At 36.3% G+C, this 15066-nt stretch overlaps 1 protein-coding gene across 4 annotated transcripts in view; it reads right to left on the minus strand.

The window, feature by feature from the left end:
• LRBA (LPS responsive beige-like anchor protein) overlaps positions 1-15066 on the minus strand; it is a 412983-nt gene that overhangs the window by 247182 nt on the left and 150735 nt on the right. For all 4 annotated transcript variants that reach the window (XM_065634945.1, XM_065634947.1, XM_065634944.1 and 1 more), the window contains one exon: positions 129-295. In XM_065634945.1, coding sequence (XP_065491017.1) covers positions 129-295 — 167 coding nt within the window. The remainder of the gene's footprint in view (positions 1-128; positions 296-15066) is intronic.

Consider the following 15066-nt stretch of genomic DNA (forward strand, 5'->3'; position numbering starts at 1 on the left):
ACAAAACAACCTGAAAAACCTTGTTTACCTTTAAATTTGACCATAAGACATTAATTCAAACCACCTGAGCATAGCTGAGCACAGCTCAATTCCCAAAAATAGTTAAACACACCCCAAAACTGCTTTACCTTGGTGCAGAGCTTCCCCAGGCTCCATGCTTGTCTGTCAGAATGTTGATAATTTTCTGTATTAGTTGAGTTGCGGTCACCTGGTCTCGGTACTTAGCTGCCATTATCAAATGATGACACATTTTTTCTTCTTCCCGTTTGTCTGCAGAATACTGGGCACACAGTGACTAGGAAGAAAATAAAGACTATATTACTTCGCATTTTAATTATACCATCCAAAGGAACTTTAAGCACTTCATAATTAATTACTTACACAAAACCCTCGAGAAATAAGAATTAACCCCATTTTACAGGTTTGTGAACTGACGCACTGTGCAGCTGCCCACAGTAAACCTGTCCGGAGAGCCAAGCAGAGGATCCTGGTTTCTCATGAATTCTTTAACTACACAGCACACACACTTAAGATTTAGCAAACACCAACACATTAGTGGCCTAATTGCATAATAAACATATAGGCACAACCACTTTTACAAGAAAATAAGGGAACAGTACTATAAAATGATGAGGCAAGTTTCGGAATAATGAATGCCAGCTAGCTGACCACTCCACTCCAATGACTCTCCGTTAGACTTGGGTGGCCAACTGTTTGCTGTTACTTGTATAAATAACTATAAAAGCTAAGGAGAAAAACTGCACACACTCAGAAGACTAAAGACATATGAAGATTGAATCAATCTTGACCAGATGGCTTCTTAAAGTTGAGCACATTTGCAGGCAAGCATGGGAAAGCCAATCACTACACATGTTGTATGAACAGCTTCTGTTTGCTGAGGTACTCAAAACCAAGTACTAGCAAATAAGAACTGAAAGTCACACCTACGAACATAACTCAAAACTACGAAAGATTCTTTGTTACAATATTTTATCATCATTTTGGGTTTTGTCTATCTTCTGAAAATTTTTCAGTTAATACAGAGCTCAAAAAACGGGCACCAAATTTAGATCACCCCATCACGAAACAACTGTACATGCAGACCCACAAATCCAAACGCTGGTAGAAACAATACAGGCTTTTGCCACTTCTGCACTCCCTGTTTCTAATTTCAGTTTTCATCTGGCAATTCCACAGATCGCATATGCCAGACAAAGCATTTCAGCCTTCGTCAATTATTGGATTATTGTATGATCTAGTTAGTAGAATGGACATAAATGTCTGCCTAACAACAAAAAAATTCGCTTTTTCTTTGTGAAGGACAGCTGATGCACACGCTACTAAAATTATTTCTTAGACCTTAGAGAACAGCACAATAGATAACAGCTTTTTATGTTTAAAACAGTAGCAATGCTTTCTATATGTAAGTCCATATGTATAAGCATTAGAAAACTGTTGCAAATAAAAATATGCAGGCTATGAATGTTATTTATATATGTGTACATACAAATATATATGTCAAATAAAGTGAGAGAAAGGAAGGAATATGGGAAAAAACACAAATAAAACAAAATTTGGGTTGTGTAGATTTTCATAGACATTAGATAACAAAAATGTACCAACAGATGAATAAATTTTAAAGAGCTACTTTAACATATTTACACGTTTCCTCATATTTTTTCCCACACCTTAGAGCAATGCTCACCTGATGAACACACATCCAGAAAGAGTTAAGAATGAGCAGCTGACTTCCCAGCTCAATGAGACATCAAAAATTAGCTACATGAAGCAGCCTGCTACCCCTCTTCACAAAAATATACAATGGCTAAATCATAACCAACTCTAAACGAGATTTTTCTAGCTGTTTTTAAATACAGCTGTCTTTTCTAATATATTAATCTGTTTTGCACCCATGATGATTCCAAGTTCTTTTCAGCACTATGTAAATGTAAGCTGTTTTCAAGTTGCTTGAAAGAGTAGAATTCTAAAAACAAGTGTAAGCTAAGGTAAGCTAAGTAGTAAAATGTTTTAAAGTGCTCTTTAATGGATCCTCCTTTACAATTTGAACAGCAACTTTTCATATCTGACATAAAATCCATAGATATAAATCACATTAGAGGGTTATTCTTTCTCCATTATCAATCTCTGTCTCTTTATGGAACATTAAAGTCACATTTGACCTTAAAACATGATAAAATGGAAATCAAACTAGAATGTTTTGTAAAAGATACAATGAACTTGTACCTCTTTAAAAAAAAAGTCTCTTCATGATGTGATTTTGAACACATCGCTCATTAAATACCAACGAAGATTTTCAAAGTGTAGCTGTGACATTCAAATGAAGGAAAAAATGGTATTTTATTGTCCTGACAACTTCCATGAAAAGAGAATCAGCCTGTTACAAAATGAAAATGTACAGGGCTCCACTTTTCAGCAAATTCAGCACTTAATATGAATAGAAATTTAAAATCACTCACCAAAACTGAGAGACTCCCACCTGCAACAATCCTATAAACTATCGCATCACTCCAGGAGGGACTCTTAACTATAACACGCTCTTTACAATATAAATTTGTCAAACAAGGACAGAAAGAAGCCACAGTTCTGCCAAATATCTGGCACGTGTGTATTTACCAACATTAAGAAAGTTTCACAAGAATAAAAAGAATAAACTACTTCTTGATCATACAGGTGACTTGTCAACTGTTCAGTGGTTCCTACCCATGATATATGCCAAACATTCCGCAAAAGAGGAGCTATTTCTCCCCCTCCTTCTCTCCAATAATTATTAATGCAGAAGTGAAAAAGACTAGCTCCACCAAAAGAAACTGAAAGAGACCCACCCCAAAGTAGCGAGTCATCACTAAACTGTTCTGAAAGTCATAAAAGTCTCCATTTCTCTATTGAATTTTTTCATTTTCCAGATGCCTCCAGGTTCACTTGATCCACTCCTTCTAGAGACGCAATACCAAGATATAGAGTGGTACACATTGATACTTCACACTAAATCCCAATACTTACATTTACGTGAAATTTATTTTTACAGTTTTATTTCTTCTTTATTGTTTGATCTCTTGCAATATGCACCCTGTCATGCTCGAATATGGTTTTACAATTAGATAAACAGTTGCACACAAACAAATTTGTCAAACCTTCCTTCTACTATTCCTTTGGCCTATATAATTTTTATTATCTGTTTGGGCACGTATGCAATGGAATTATAATCACAGAAGTACTGCAATCACGCTCATGATAAACCAAAAAATTTTGAAAGAAGAAAAATGTGTTTTCATATATACGCTCCAGGGGTTATCTACAATAAGTCTTAAATTCCGTGGCTGCTGAAGTTTTACAAAGGCCAAGTATTAAGCAGAGAGCAGCACAGAGCAAAGACACGTGTTCTTCACCCCTTCAACCCAGGATGGAACAGAAACCTTCTCCAATTGGCCATTATCATAGAGCACAACAGGCGTTTTTCCTCTCTCCTGTTCCCTGCTTGGACAAGACTGCAGGCTATGCAGACACGAAGGTTACCTGAAGATTTAATTTTAAGGAACAGTAATTCTAAAGGAGGACAAGGTCATCCAAAAGGTAAGTTATAGGTATGAAAATACAATATATTACGTATGCAGGAAAGATTCCAGAAATACTGTTACAAAATATTGACAGGGTGAATTAGTCTATTCTGCCTGTCTGTATTTCAGTGAAGAGGAGAATTAACCTAGTGTTTTCAGAACTTTTTTATGTTTGATCTTTACAATAATGTCAAATAAAGCTCAGAGTAAAAGATTTCCTCTGCACGGTACTATTTGCATGTGCACCTTTGCAGTCCCAAAATATAATGCTTTCTACAAACTACAAACAAGTTTAATAGTGTAGGGTTTTAAAAGCAATATTGAACCTTTTAACTTTTATTCCTCAACTCAGATATCACTGAGTACTTCGACATACACCAGTTCCTTTGTCTAATTTGGCTAAAAGCTACTTGCTTTGTGAACAACCTGTCTCAGAGGGTGTCATTTTAGAGGAAAAATCATCCATAAGATAACACATAGTCTTGTCACTAATGCAAATTCCCTACAAATAAGGATATTTTAGTAAATGAAGGAGCTTCTCAGTCCTCTGCTTTCATAGATCTTTGCACTTGACCTCTGACCTGAGGTTTAAAGTCTGGACTAAAAATGCTACCCAGGGAAATCTTACAAAGACTCCTGAATAAGACTTAGAAAAATGAAAGCTTAAAACCTCAACAGCGAACAAAAGTCAACCAATGACAATGTCTGACAGCCACCGTCAATTCTGAAGTGATGCCTCTGTCATCCAGCGACTCAAAGTATTGATTTCTCTCAGCATGAAAAAAGCTTAAGCCAATGAAATAGATACAGCATCATCCCCCCGATAATAGCCATCAAGGTTAACACCAGCAGAACACTTATCAAAGTATCTCTTCTATTTCTTCTTGTTTTAATGGACTGAACACAATGCAATGGCTTCTCATCTCTGCAACCTATAGTGTTCCAAACCTCATTTATCCACTTTTCCAGCCTTTTATCTGATTTGAAGATTAAAACAAATCTGCATCTAAATCAACTGTTTGTAATACAAATGTGGAGGGGGGGAATTGATTTTGTAGCCAGACATTCCTCAGGGTGGAAAAAAAACCACAACAACAAAAAAACCCCAAACACCAAAAAAACCCCATCACACACCAAACCAAACCAAACCACCAACACACACACACAACAAACAAACAAACCCCCCCCCACACACACACAAAACACCAACCAAAAACAACAACAAAAAAAACCCCACAACCAACCAAACAACCACACACCACAAAAACACACCACATGCATTTAAAAAAAATCACAAGGGATTGAAATATCCACAGTTGACTTAGATCATACCAAATACAGACTGGTACAACTATGGTCATGACCAGAAAAAACAAAACACCACAGTCAATTTGGGTTAGTGATTAGAAAAAAAGGCAAGGATCTCAAGAGACATCTGGTTTTAATCTGTGCTGAGCCAACAGCTTTATTTTTTACCTTTAAGTCTTGCAGTAAAAAGCTTTGGTAAACTCAACTAAACACTGGGCAACAACACTTTTACCAAGATTGCATCTTTTAAATGAACTCAATTTAGTGAAGCAGGTAAATAAGATAAACAAAAAAGAATTAAACTGGATATAAAACCAACTGACAGAATAAATAAAGAGTAAATAGCAGAGACAAATAACATCAGATGTGTTCCACTGTATCCATTAGTACTACGGACTTTTTTTTAACTTCAATGCTTATCTAATTGATATTATTTGGGTTACAGTAGCAGCCTTGGATCAGAATCAAAGACAAAGCTTTACACAAACAAGTAAAAGCACTTACTCCTTGCTAGAAACTGGGATTTGCTATATGTGCCCTACATTATCCCAATATTCTCTCTAAGCATCACTGCTAACCATTGTCATCAACAATATGCAGAGACAAATGTTCTTTTTGAACCCAGGAAGCCAGTTCTCACTGTACATATGCCCAAATGCTTTACATTCAAAGCATGCAATAGGACAGGCACTTTTCTCCCTCTCTCTTTTGCAAATCCAGTTTATGTCTGCAGTCCCTTCATAATGTTCTTGTTTCAAAACAGGCTAAGATCCTAAAAACACTAAGCTTAGGCATTACATTTGAGATACTTTGGGTCCACATCTTCCAAATACAAGGCATTTTTCAAGCTAGAAATAATCAAAAGCACAATTCCCCTATGCTCTGCAAACAGTAAAGCTCAGCACTCTTGCACAGGTGGCTCTGTGCTCTCAGATTAGATACTAAGCAAAGAAGGAGCCAGGTATGATCTTTCAAGCCATTTCCCAACCACACTGCGTCAACCTTATGATATTCAACTGCTTCAACACCACCACGGAGATTAGTACTGTATTCACTAACAAGTAACAAATTAATCTGATCCATGAACGACTTCTGGGACTGATAAACTCACTTATTTTATAACGAACATCCACTCTATCCAGGCAAACGAGACACATACTTGAACAATCTAAGGATTCACTATACATGCTTAGTGAGGGCCAAATTGAGGTTGCACTGCTCTGATTTTTGATAACTGTTGGATATTTGGTTTTGCAATTTTTTCACATTGTCATTTCTACACAACTTAAATTTTAAAAAGGGAGAAAAATACATTTAATCACGTAAAAACATACAAATAAATCTCAAGGTGGGCCAAATACAGAGACTTCAATTACTTCAATCAAAGCAAAGCAATATTTGATTGTTACCGTGTCTGTAACCAGTAGTTAGAAGATGTGTGAGCAACTTGTACTGCCAGAAGAGAAATACAATATTCAGCTAGAGTCCAAAAATGCAGGGGAGACTGGCCAAGGGAACTGTTCCAATTCTACTTTCAACATTCCCCATGTTTTCTTTTTTTTCTTCTCTTTTATCTGCAGGCTCTCTCTCATATTACCCAGCCAAACTTCACCTTTTGTCATTGCTGTTATTACCTTATTCAAGCAACAGCATCAGGACACTTCTTCCCCTCTGTACAGTATGAACACCTAGTGGAATTAGGGGAAATAGTTCTCATTCACTGCAATGGTGGTACCATCAGCTCAGGAAACGGTTGCCAAATAAGTCTCGCTGTGGCTTTCAATCTGTTGGTCAAGATCTTATGAAAAATCTTTGCACAACTAGGGGCCACATGGCACATTTCCAATAAACCTCAAAAAACCAAAGCTCTGAAGTGTCCTCATTCACTGTGACTGCCACCTCTCCAACTGTCTTGTTCCACTGTGGCACAGTGAGGAGTTCTATTACTTGTAAGATAGGTAAAAAGTAGTCCAGTAGTTTTGGCCCCAGCAGCCAAATAATTACACCCCTAGGATTCAGATTTCCAGACACCCTGCTGCTGGCATAGCCCTTTTTACAACTTACAGCACCAAGATCTGGCACAGGAGTGATGCTTGAACTGATTGAGTCTCACATGCAGTTCAGGTGGCACCATTATACCTTAAATGAAGTCCCTAAGAACAGGGAACACACACTACTATTTTTGAACAATGAAATAAAATATTAAGAAGCCCTTAAAGGTACTACAGAAACAGCAATTCTTCAGAAGCTCTGAATCACTTTTCATAAGAAAGGCAAACTGTACATTTCTGACAGTGGGGAAACAGTAATACGTCAAAACATTGAAAAAAATTAAATTGTCAATGACATAAAAATAACTAATTTTTTAAAAAAATGTTTTAATTTGGAAGCATTTTGCCAACCTTCTTCTCCAAAATAAGAAGTCTGAACCTTACAGTAATTCAACCTCTGAGAGCACAAGGAATGTAAAAAGTTAGCCGGAATTATTCAGATAATAAGCAGATAAACCAAAAGATAATTCGGAACCTTAATAAAAAATACCTTGCACCACTTTATAAGTATGGCTTCAGCCTCTGGCTATAACAAAGTGAAAGGCATTTGCATGAATGAAAACTCTTTAATTTCTATAGCTATCAAAGGCACACTATAAATACTTAGGTATATTAGTATTTAACTTACGTTAATTGTCTCAACACCTACCTTATAGAAATGTGTGTTCCTATAAAGGGACCTGGTTTTATTATCAGATAAGAACTCGCATTCATATTATATGAAGACTACAATGCAAAAATAACCAACATGCCTTGGTTGATTTTGTTATTTATTGCTTGATAAACCTGCTACATCACACTCCCTAAATCTCCTTATAAATTTGCAAAACACATGCAAAGCAAATTCATTTCTAGCCAAAATCTCTACATAAACAGTTTCCAAGATTATGCAAAATTCCAGATTTCCAAAACACAAAGATCAGCCCCTTGAGATATCCCTGCAGTTCAGGGTCTGTGTTTCTGTTTCCAGTTCAACATAGTTCCTCTCAAGTGCTTTTCAGCTTTCCCTGTTTAGTGTCTTAGTTTGAGAACACAACTCCGATTTTTATCCAGGAGCGTCAGAGTTTATCAAAATATAACAACTCGTGAACAAAGAACAGAGAATTTGTATTAATTTGAGATAACAAGACATTTAGGCATAACAGTTTCCTAGCTTGCCATGCCTGGTTGCATGCCAATGACAAGCACATATACAATAGGCTTCAGCACTTTGGATACCAAGTTGGTTTCAGACCTGACTGGACTCCTTAAGATGTCACTTACGATGCTTAATGTAAAAAAATAAAAAATAAAAAAAACCACCCAGCACACAAAACAAACCAAAATGGTATCTTGACACTAGGGCACAAAAGAAAAAAAAAAAAGCGTAATGACAACCAAAGCACTCGCACTGGTCATCATTACAGTCACTATCCTCGCCTTCCAAGACATACCTAAACCCTTTAAGATGGCCAGAAATCTCTGAAGATGCATTTTCTAAAAAGCAAATTAACAACAAGGACCTAGAAATGTGAGCAGGAAAAAGGTGGGAGGGAGGAGTGTAAGTATCAGGAACATCTGAAATATATCATCTTCCTTGTGTGAAACAGAACAGTAAGGACAATTTGGGTTTCTAGTTGGTAAGACTTTTTAAGGATTGACTCTGCCACTTCCAGTAAAACTTCAGATTAACAGTGAAACCCAGAGGTCTCTAAGTCACTTAGCACCTTCCCTGACACAGTGATCATCTGAAGACCAACCTGACTTATCATCTTTTCATGAACTAAGACCATCTCAAAGGGATCGGCTCAATTTTTCCTTATCTAGGTCAAAGAGAAAAATCAGTAGGTGGACTCATTCTGTAAACATTTTTATAAAAGAATCAGATAAAGTGGGAAGAAAAAAAATTTAAAATCTATTATAGTGATTCCCATTTTAAAGCTAATATAGGAAAGTTAAGATGAAAAGTTGGATTGCCACTTTTCTCTCACTACTTTGCAATGTGAAAGGACCTTGCAGTTCCTGTTAAGAATTCTGATTAGTGTGGCCTTGTTCCCTTTCCTGGAGAGCTGTATAGGTGTACTCAGAAACAAAACGTTACCTTTATAAAAGGTTAACAGGAATGTCACCCTTGGCTGGGTGTGGCTTTGCAGTTTTCCACCATTTCCCTCCCTGGATCCCACACAGACTTCAAGTCCCACGTACTACAAAATAAAGATCCCTTTAGCAATGTAATTGTAAAATCCTTATTTCAACAGTTACTGTTTCTTTTCAGCCATCAGTCATGGAGGTATTTATTTCAGCACAGTAACTAAATTTTGTATTCAGAACAGAGCATTCTCAATGAAAGGCTGAAGCTTTCATTGGAATGAGGAATACTAACTCAGGACAAACTATTATACTAGAAGCAATATTTTGCACAACTTCCTCCTTAATAATATTCCAATAAGTGGAAGAGAAAATACTCTGTGTGACTAAGAAACATAGGTAATATTGAAAACCTTAACTGTAAATGCCTTCAGGCTCTACTGCTGAACTTTTCTAAACATCTCAGTATCTTAATGCATTTGTTTTAATATGTTTTACTTCCCACATTGCCCCAAAGTTGATTTTCATAAGCCACCTTCATGAACATCAAAAAAATAAACCTGCATGTATCAAACTGTGCCATGCCTAAACGAGAAGACTACATTGACTACAAGATGAGACTATGCATACTATAATTTGAGTAGAAACAAGCTAATGACAAATATATTTATAGCTTATATAACCAAGAAGCCATAGGTCAAGACAAGTAACTACTTAAACTACAGACTAGATTTTCAATACAGAATTCTGTAGGTCATGTATGTATGGCTTTTAGGCATATCCAAACCTATTTTGGGGCTACGAATAAATCTAACATGAAGATACTCATTCTGCCTTTCTTTTATAGAAATATCAGTGTGCAAGTGCTTGGATAAATCCTCCAGATAAAGAGTGAACTTTATTTCCTAAAGCTGAATAGGGTCAAAGCTTCAAAAAAAAAAATCATGTGGAGGATATACATGTTACTACATTCAGCTACAGAGAGTAGTTTAATGGGTCAGTAAAATAAAGCATATTGCAAGTACACAAACATATATGCAGTATATTTTCATACACACAGCTGCAGAACGAGCTGGCTTCACTTCTAAATTTTCATTTCAACCAACAGCCATTATAAAAAAATGGAAATTTTTACAAGTAACACAAATAATAACATCCTGATTTCTGTATGCACCAGTCTACCCTGGTATGGTAGCTTCAGAACTGCAGAGGTTTCACTTAAAATCCAGCTATAGTCAAGTGGGATGGGCTTTAGCCTAACAACTTGAACTCAGGTCTGTCATAAACACTATTTGAAACTTAGGAGCTTTTGCCAGGAAAATCAAATGAGAAAACAATTGAACATGCATAAACAGAAATAGATTATAGCAAAATATTTTACAGTTTTGTGACCTCTTTCTTCAATTCCTGTTATAAACAAGCTTCTTACATAAAAACTATACTTTTGAAAATGAAGTTGTATTTGAGACAATATTCAAGATTATTGCCAAAAGATTGTCAAATACATCTGGGCTACAAATGACAATATGTTGGATCAAAAGTTAACACCCAATTAGCAATCAGATGCATATTTCATCCTTAATGAAGGCCTGAAAAGAAGAGTTCACTTTATTCTGCATGTAGGTATCAAAGCAGATCTCACAAAGCAACACAGGCGCATCATCTAAGGATCTTTTTCACATTAAGAAACCTATTAGAAGGAAAACACTAAAAGGTAATTGAATTTCCCTCAGTTATCTTCATCTCTGTCAGCTCCTGCTACAATAACTTACTCTCCAGAGCAGAGATAACTCAATTCTGTCCAGCAAGCATATGTTATGAATCTCCAAAGCAAACTTGTCTAAATCATTCTGGTCTTCTATCAAGGTTGGCTGTGGATATGAACTCTGACAGAAAGCAAACAAATTTATTTTTATCTTTTCAATAATTCACTTCCCTGTGCCTTGATGGAAGAATCTGAAGACATAAATGTTTCCACTAATTCTGGAATTATAAAGACTGCTTGAAAATATTTTATCTGGAAGTTAATGCTATTACAAGCAATTCAATTCACTAATATGTTTTAACAGAAACAAGAGAGTGTTACAGCAGTTGCAGCTTCCTGTAGGTATACAAAAACCAAAACTATAATCTCATGCTGAATTTGCCATTTTTTCCAGAAGGGTTTTGACATTTGTATATGCACCTTCAATGGAAACGTTAACTGTACAAATAATAACATCAGAAGTATACTCTAACGTTTTATTTCATCAAAGCTCTTAAAATATCAGTAAGCACAAATTCTCCACTCATGTGAGCAAACTACTTTGATTTTAAAAGTCACATTTTAGGAAGGTATAATGACTTATCTAGACCAACATCACAAAAGAAAAGCAAAATACAAAGCAGTCTAAGGAAGGGTAAATGATAAGAATCAGAAAAGCTACTTCTGGAAGGAGAGGAGAGAATATATTAGATAAGGGTCTGGCCAAACTAACATTAACAATACAAATCCTGTCTGTGATCATTTCAGGAAGTTCAACATATATGTAAAAAAAAGTCTGAAGAATGAGTAAATAATGAAGTGACAAAGTTCATTGCTGATACTAATCTATTCAGATTTGTGTAATCACAAAGGACCTATGAGGAACTGGAGGGGGAGCTTGGAAGACAAAGTGATCATGGTAATAAAACAGCACAGGAATTTCAGTGTAGATAAATGCAGAAAATACTCTAATTTTAGACATAAAATTATGGACTACAAGTTCACCATTATCTTCACTCCTTTTTGCAGAAGATGGCATTATTAATGAAAGACCTATGAAAATATCAGCCCAGTAGAGGATAGTCAACAAACATGCATTGTGTATTTATAAATTCCTGGTGTGCCCACATCTGGAATGCTGGGTGCAGTTTTGGGTTTCCATCAGAAAATATGATAGTACTGAGAAGCATTTTGGAAGGATTCAGACTTGGAATCACTGCCATAGAAGAAATAACTATGTAACAGTAGCATTTTTCCAGGTGGGGATAGGTGAATTCTGTAAAATTATGTGGTATAAAGGACCCTTTATAGGTGAGTTTGCCTGAATGGGTTCTACAGATTCTTACAACATTAGATGGAGAGAATCATAGGAAAAAGCTGGCTAAAGACAGGGAGAGTACATGCTGAGAAGATGGTGCGTGAAAATTTCCCAAGAGCTGCTAAACTCTAGAGACCGGCTGTGTTGTTGAACCTGCAAAACATGATCAACTCAGAGTATCGCAGGTCTGCTGAATCTGTGCACCACCACTAGCACACTCTAGTACCAGCAGCAGGTTGTATCACTCAGACAACATCCAAGAGACCAACGGCTACTGTACACAAACAAAGAATACAGGATTGTATATATAGCCCCATGAAGCAAAGGGCCTTCTGCAGGACTTTCTGAACATCATCCTAAAAGCTTCTGGAAAGCCAGTAAAGCCCTTCACTTACGCTTGTTGGAGTCAGCCTCCCAACTGCAAGCTCCAACCATAACCACATAAGTGATGGCACTATGTGAAGTTATCAGCTATTAACAGTAACAGCTTTATTCTATTAATTACAAAAGTATAATGAACATGAGGTGTTCTAAGAAATACTTGTCATGACTTGTCACGACCCGTGTCTTGCTCTCCAACCCGACTCGTTACCAGGGAAAACACATTTTATAATAGAACACAAGAGTGAAACTAGGATGCCAGTACAATTTGTAATTAACTCAGTGAAACTCTCGGCGAAAGTCTATGTGGATTCAAAGGCTTCCTGGAGAAATGAGGGAGTAATCCCTGAGGGGGTACCAAGCACATGGCCGTTATTTCTGGCAAGCAAAAAATCAGGAGTCCCCGAACTTCAAATTGCAAAGGGGTGGGAGTGTATGCCAGGAAAGTGTTACTGTGTTTGCCCTTTTATTAAGTATCCACTGTTTGAGATAGGATAATAGGCTTGAGAACAGACTTATCAACCTGATTAGTCTTGCTCATCCGTGTTCCAGTAGGAATTAATCTTCCAAGAACAGACACACAGTAAACTACTAGAATGATCTAGAGTATGCAGACACCACCTTAGAACTAAAAAAAAAAACCAACCCTGGAAGAATAAAACTCATTTGGCCTAGCAAAATTAAGTGAGTAGATAAGATAAATAATAGATAAAAAAAGTAAAAATAAGGAAAAACTAAAGCAAAAAATATTGAAATCAAAAGATAGTAATAACATAACAAAGAAATGCATGCTGGATACAAGTAAAAATAAATTTAAAAAATTTTACAACTGAGTAGAATATTTAAGTCCAACCTACCAGTTGGAACAGTGAGAAAACACACCTTCAGGTATTGAGACCCTGAAGCTCTTTTGTGACCCTGTCAGCACCAGTATCAGAATTGTTTTAATATAATGTCTTTCTCATTTAGATTAAACCAAGCTATAATAAAGCCCACAGGAGAGATGTGTACTGTCACCATTTTTTTTTTCTTCAAAGCCAAACTACTCCTAACAGCATTGTTAAAAAGGTACATAAGTAATACAAGTTATTGGACAGGAATTCTAGAAGAAAATCTCCAATAGGATAATTGCTTTGTTAATGCTAGAAATTTATACTCTGTGTATACTGTATTACTTCAGTCAAGAGTATTTTAGAATCACTACCTGGCATGAGCTACCATAAAAGTCTGTACATGAATAATAAACAAGGTAAACACTACTGATTTATTTTTCATGAATAGGAGAGAACAACAACATTTCTGATGGGAACATCTAATTCGAAGTAAGAAATTTCTTAGCTAGCTAGCTTATTTTTCATATTACAAGCACTAAAAGATGCAGCAAAACATGGAAAATGTTTTTATAGACAACACAAAAACTGTATAAAAAGATACAATATTATGGGTTCAAAGGAAATGTATGCCACCCATCAAGAGGCTTTTTAAAAGACCAAAAAAAGCTGGAATAGTTAAACTGCAGAGAAAGTAGTTTGTAAGAAAATGGCACTCTTCAAGAAGTCTGTTCAAAGAAGGATAATAGAAAAATATGTCAACTATGTCATGTTAGTTTTAAAAACAGAATGAAACAGGCCAAAAGAGTTTGAGGAACACTTGCATAAAAGGCAGTAATAAATTATTTTTCAAATAAATCAGGAGTAGAGAGCCTGGTATGGTCTCTCTGTAGACCTAATAGATGATCAAAGATTAAAAAGAGTTCTTGGAACACAACACCACCATAGAGAAGTGCTAGCAGAGAAGTTACAAAAGAAACCTGACAAGTGACCAACTGCTTAGACCAGACGGTATTCACTCAGATGACTGAGAACTCTGGGATGAACGCAGCTGAGCCATCAGCTACAGTGCTCTTGTTCAAACTGCCTCAGTGTCAGGTGAATGAAATCCGCCAAATGGACTCTGGAGGACAGCAGGGAACAACATGGCAGTAAGTCTGAAATGTATAAAAGGCAAGTTGGTAGCTATGTTTAAACCAAAAAGCAAACAATTGAATAAAGACACTGACAAAAGTCATCGTTGCTTTTGTAACGGGAAGTCATGCTTCATTAGATTTCATTCAACAAGTCACTGGAGATACAGACAATAAAGATCCAGTTCATACAGTCCACTGTTTGAATGCCAAAAAGATATTTAAAGATAGGCAGGATGCAGTAAGACATATAGCAACATCTTTATATGGTTAATTATTTATTAAAACACAGGAAATAGGTTTAAAAAAAAATAGCTGGTCTTTGAAGCGGAGAGAAACTGCTAATTGAATCCCATTGTGTTATTAAATGTATTTAGAAATTACTGGAGCATGGAAGAGGTGTCAAATTTTGCTGATAGTCCTAAGTAATTCAAGAGAGTAAAAACAAGAATCAAACATGCAAAATGCTAATACAGTGACTGTGAGATAAAATAGGAACTGCAAATCTTTGTCCAAATTGTGATCCCTGCCACCTGGGTAGAACCAAGGCAGCATCCCTATAATATTGCACTGTTCTTTTGTCCCTACGCACGTTCTATTCAACTCTGTTAGCAACAGGATACTGCGTTTGATGGACTTTTGGTCTAACCCAGTACAGA

This window comes from Caloenas nicobarica, chromosome 4 (assembly GCF_036013445.1).
Source record: "Caloenas nicobarica isolate bCalNic1 chromosome 4, bCalNic1.hap1, whole genome shotgun sequence".
Classification (NCBI taxonomy): Eukaryota; Metazoa; Chordata; class Aves; order Columbiformes; family Columbidae; genus Caloenas; species Caloenas nicobarica.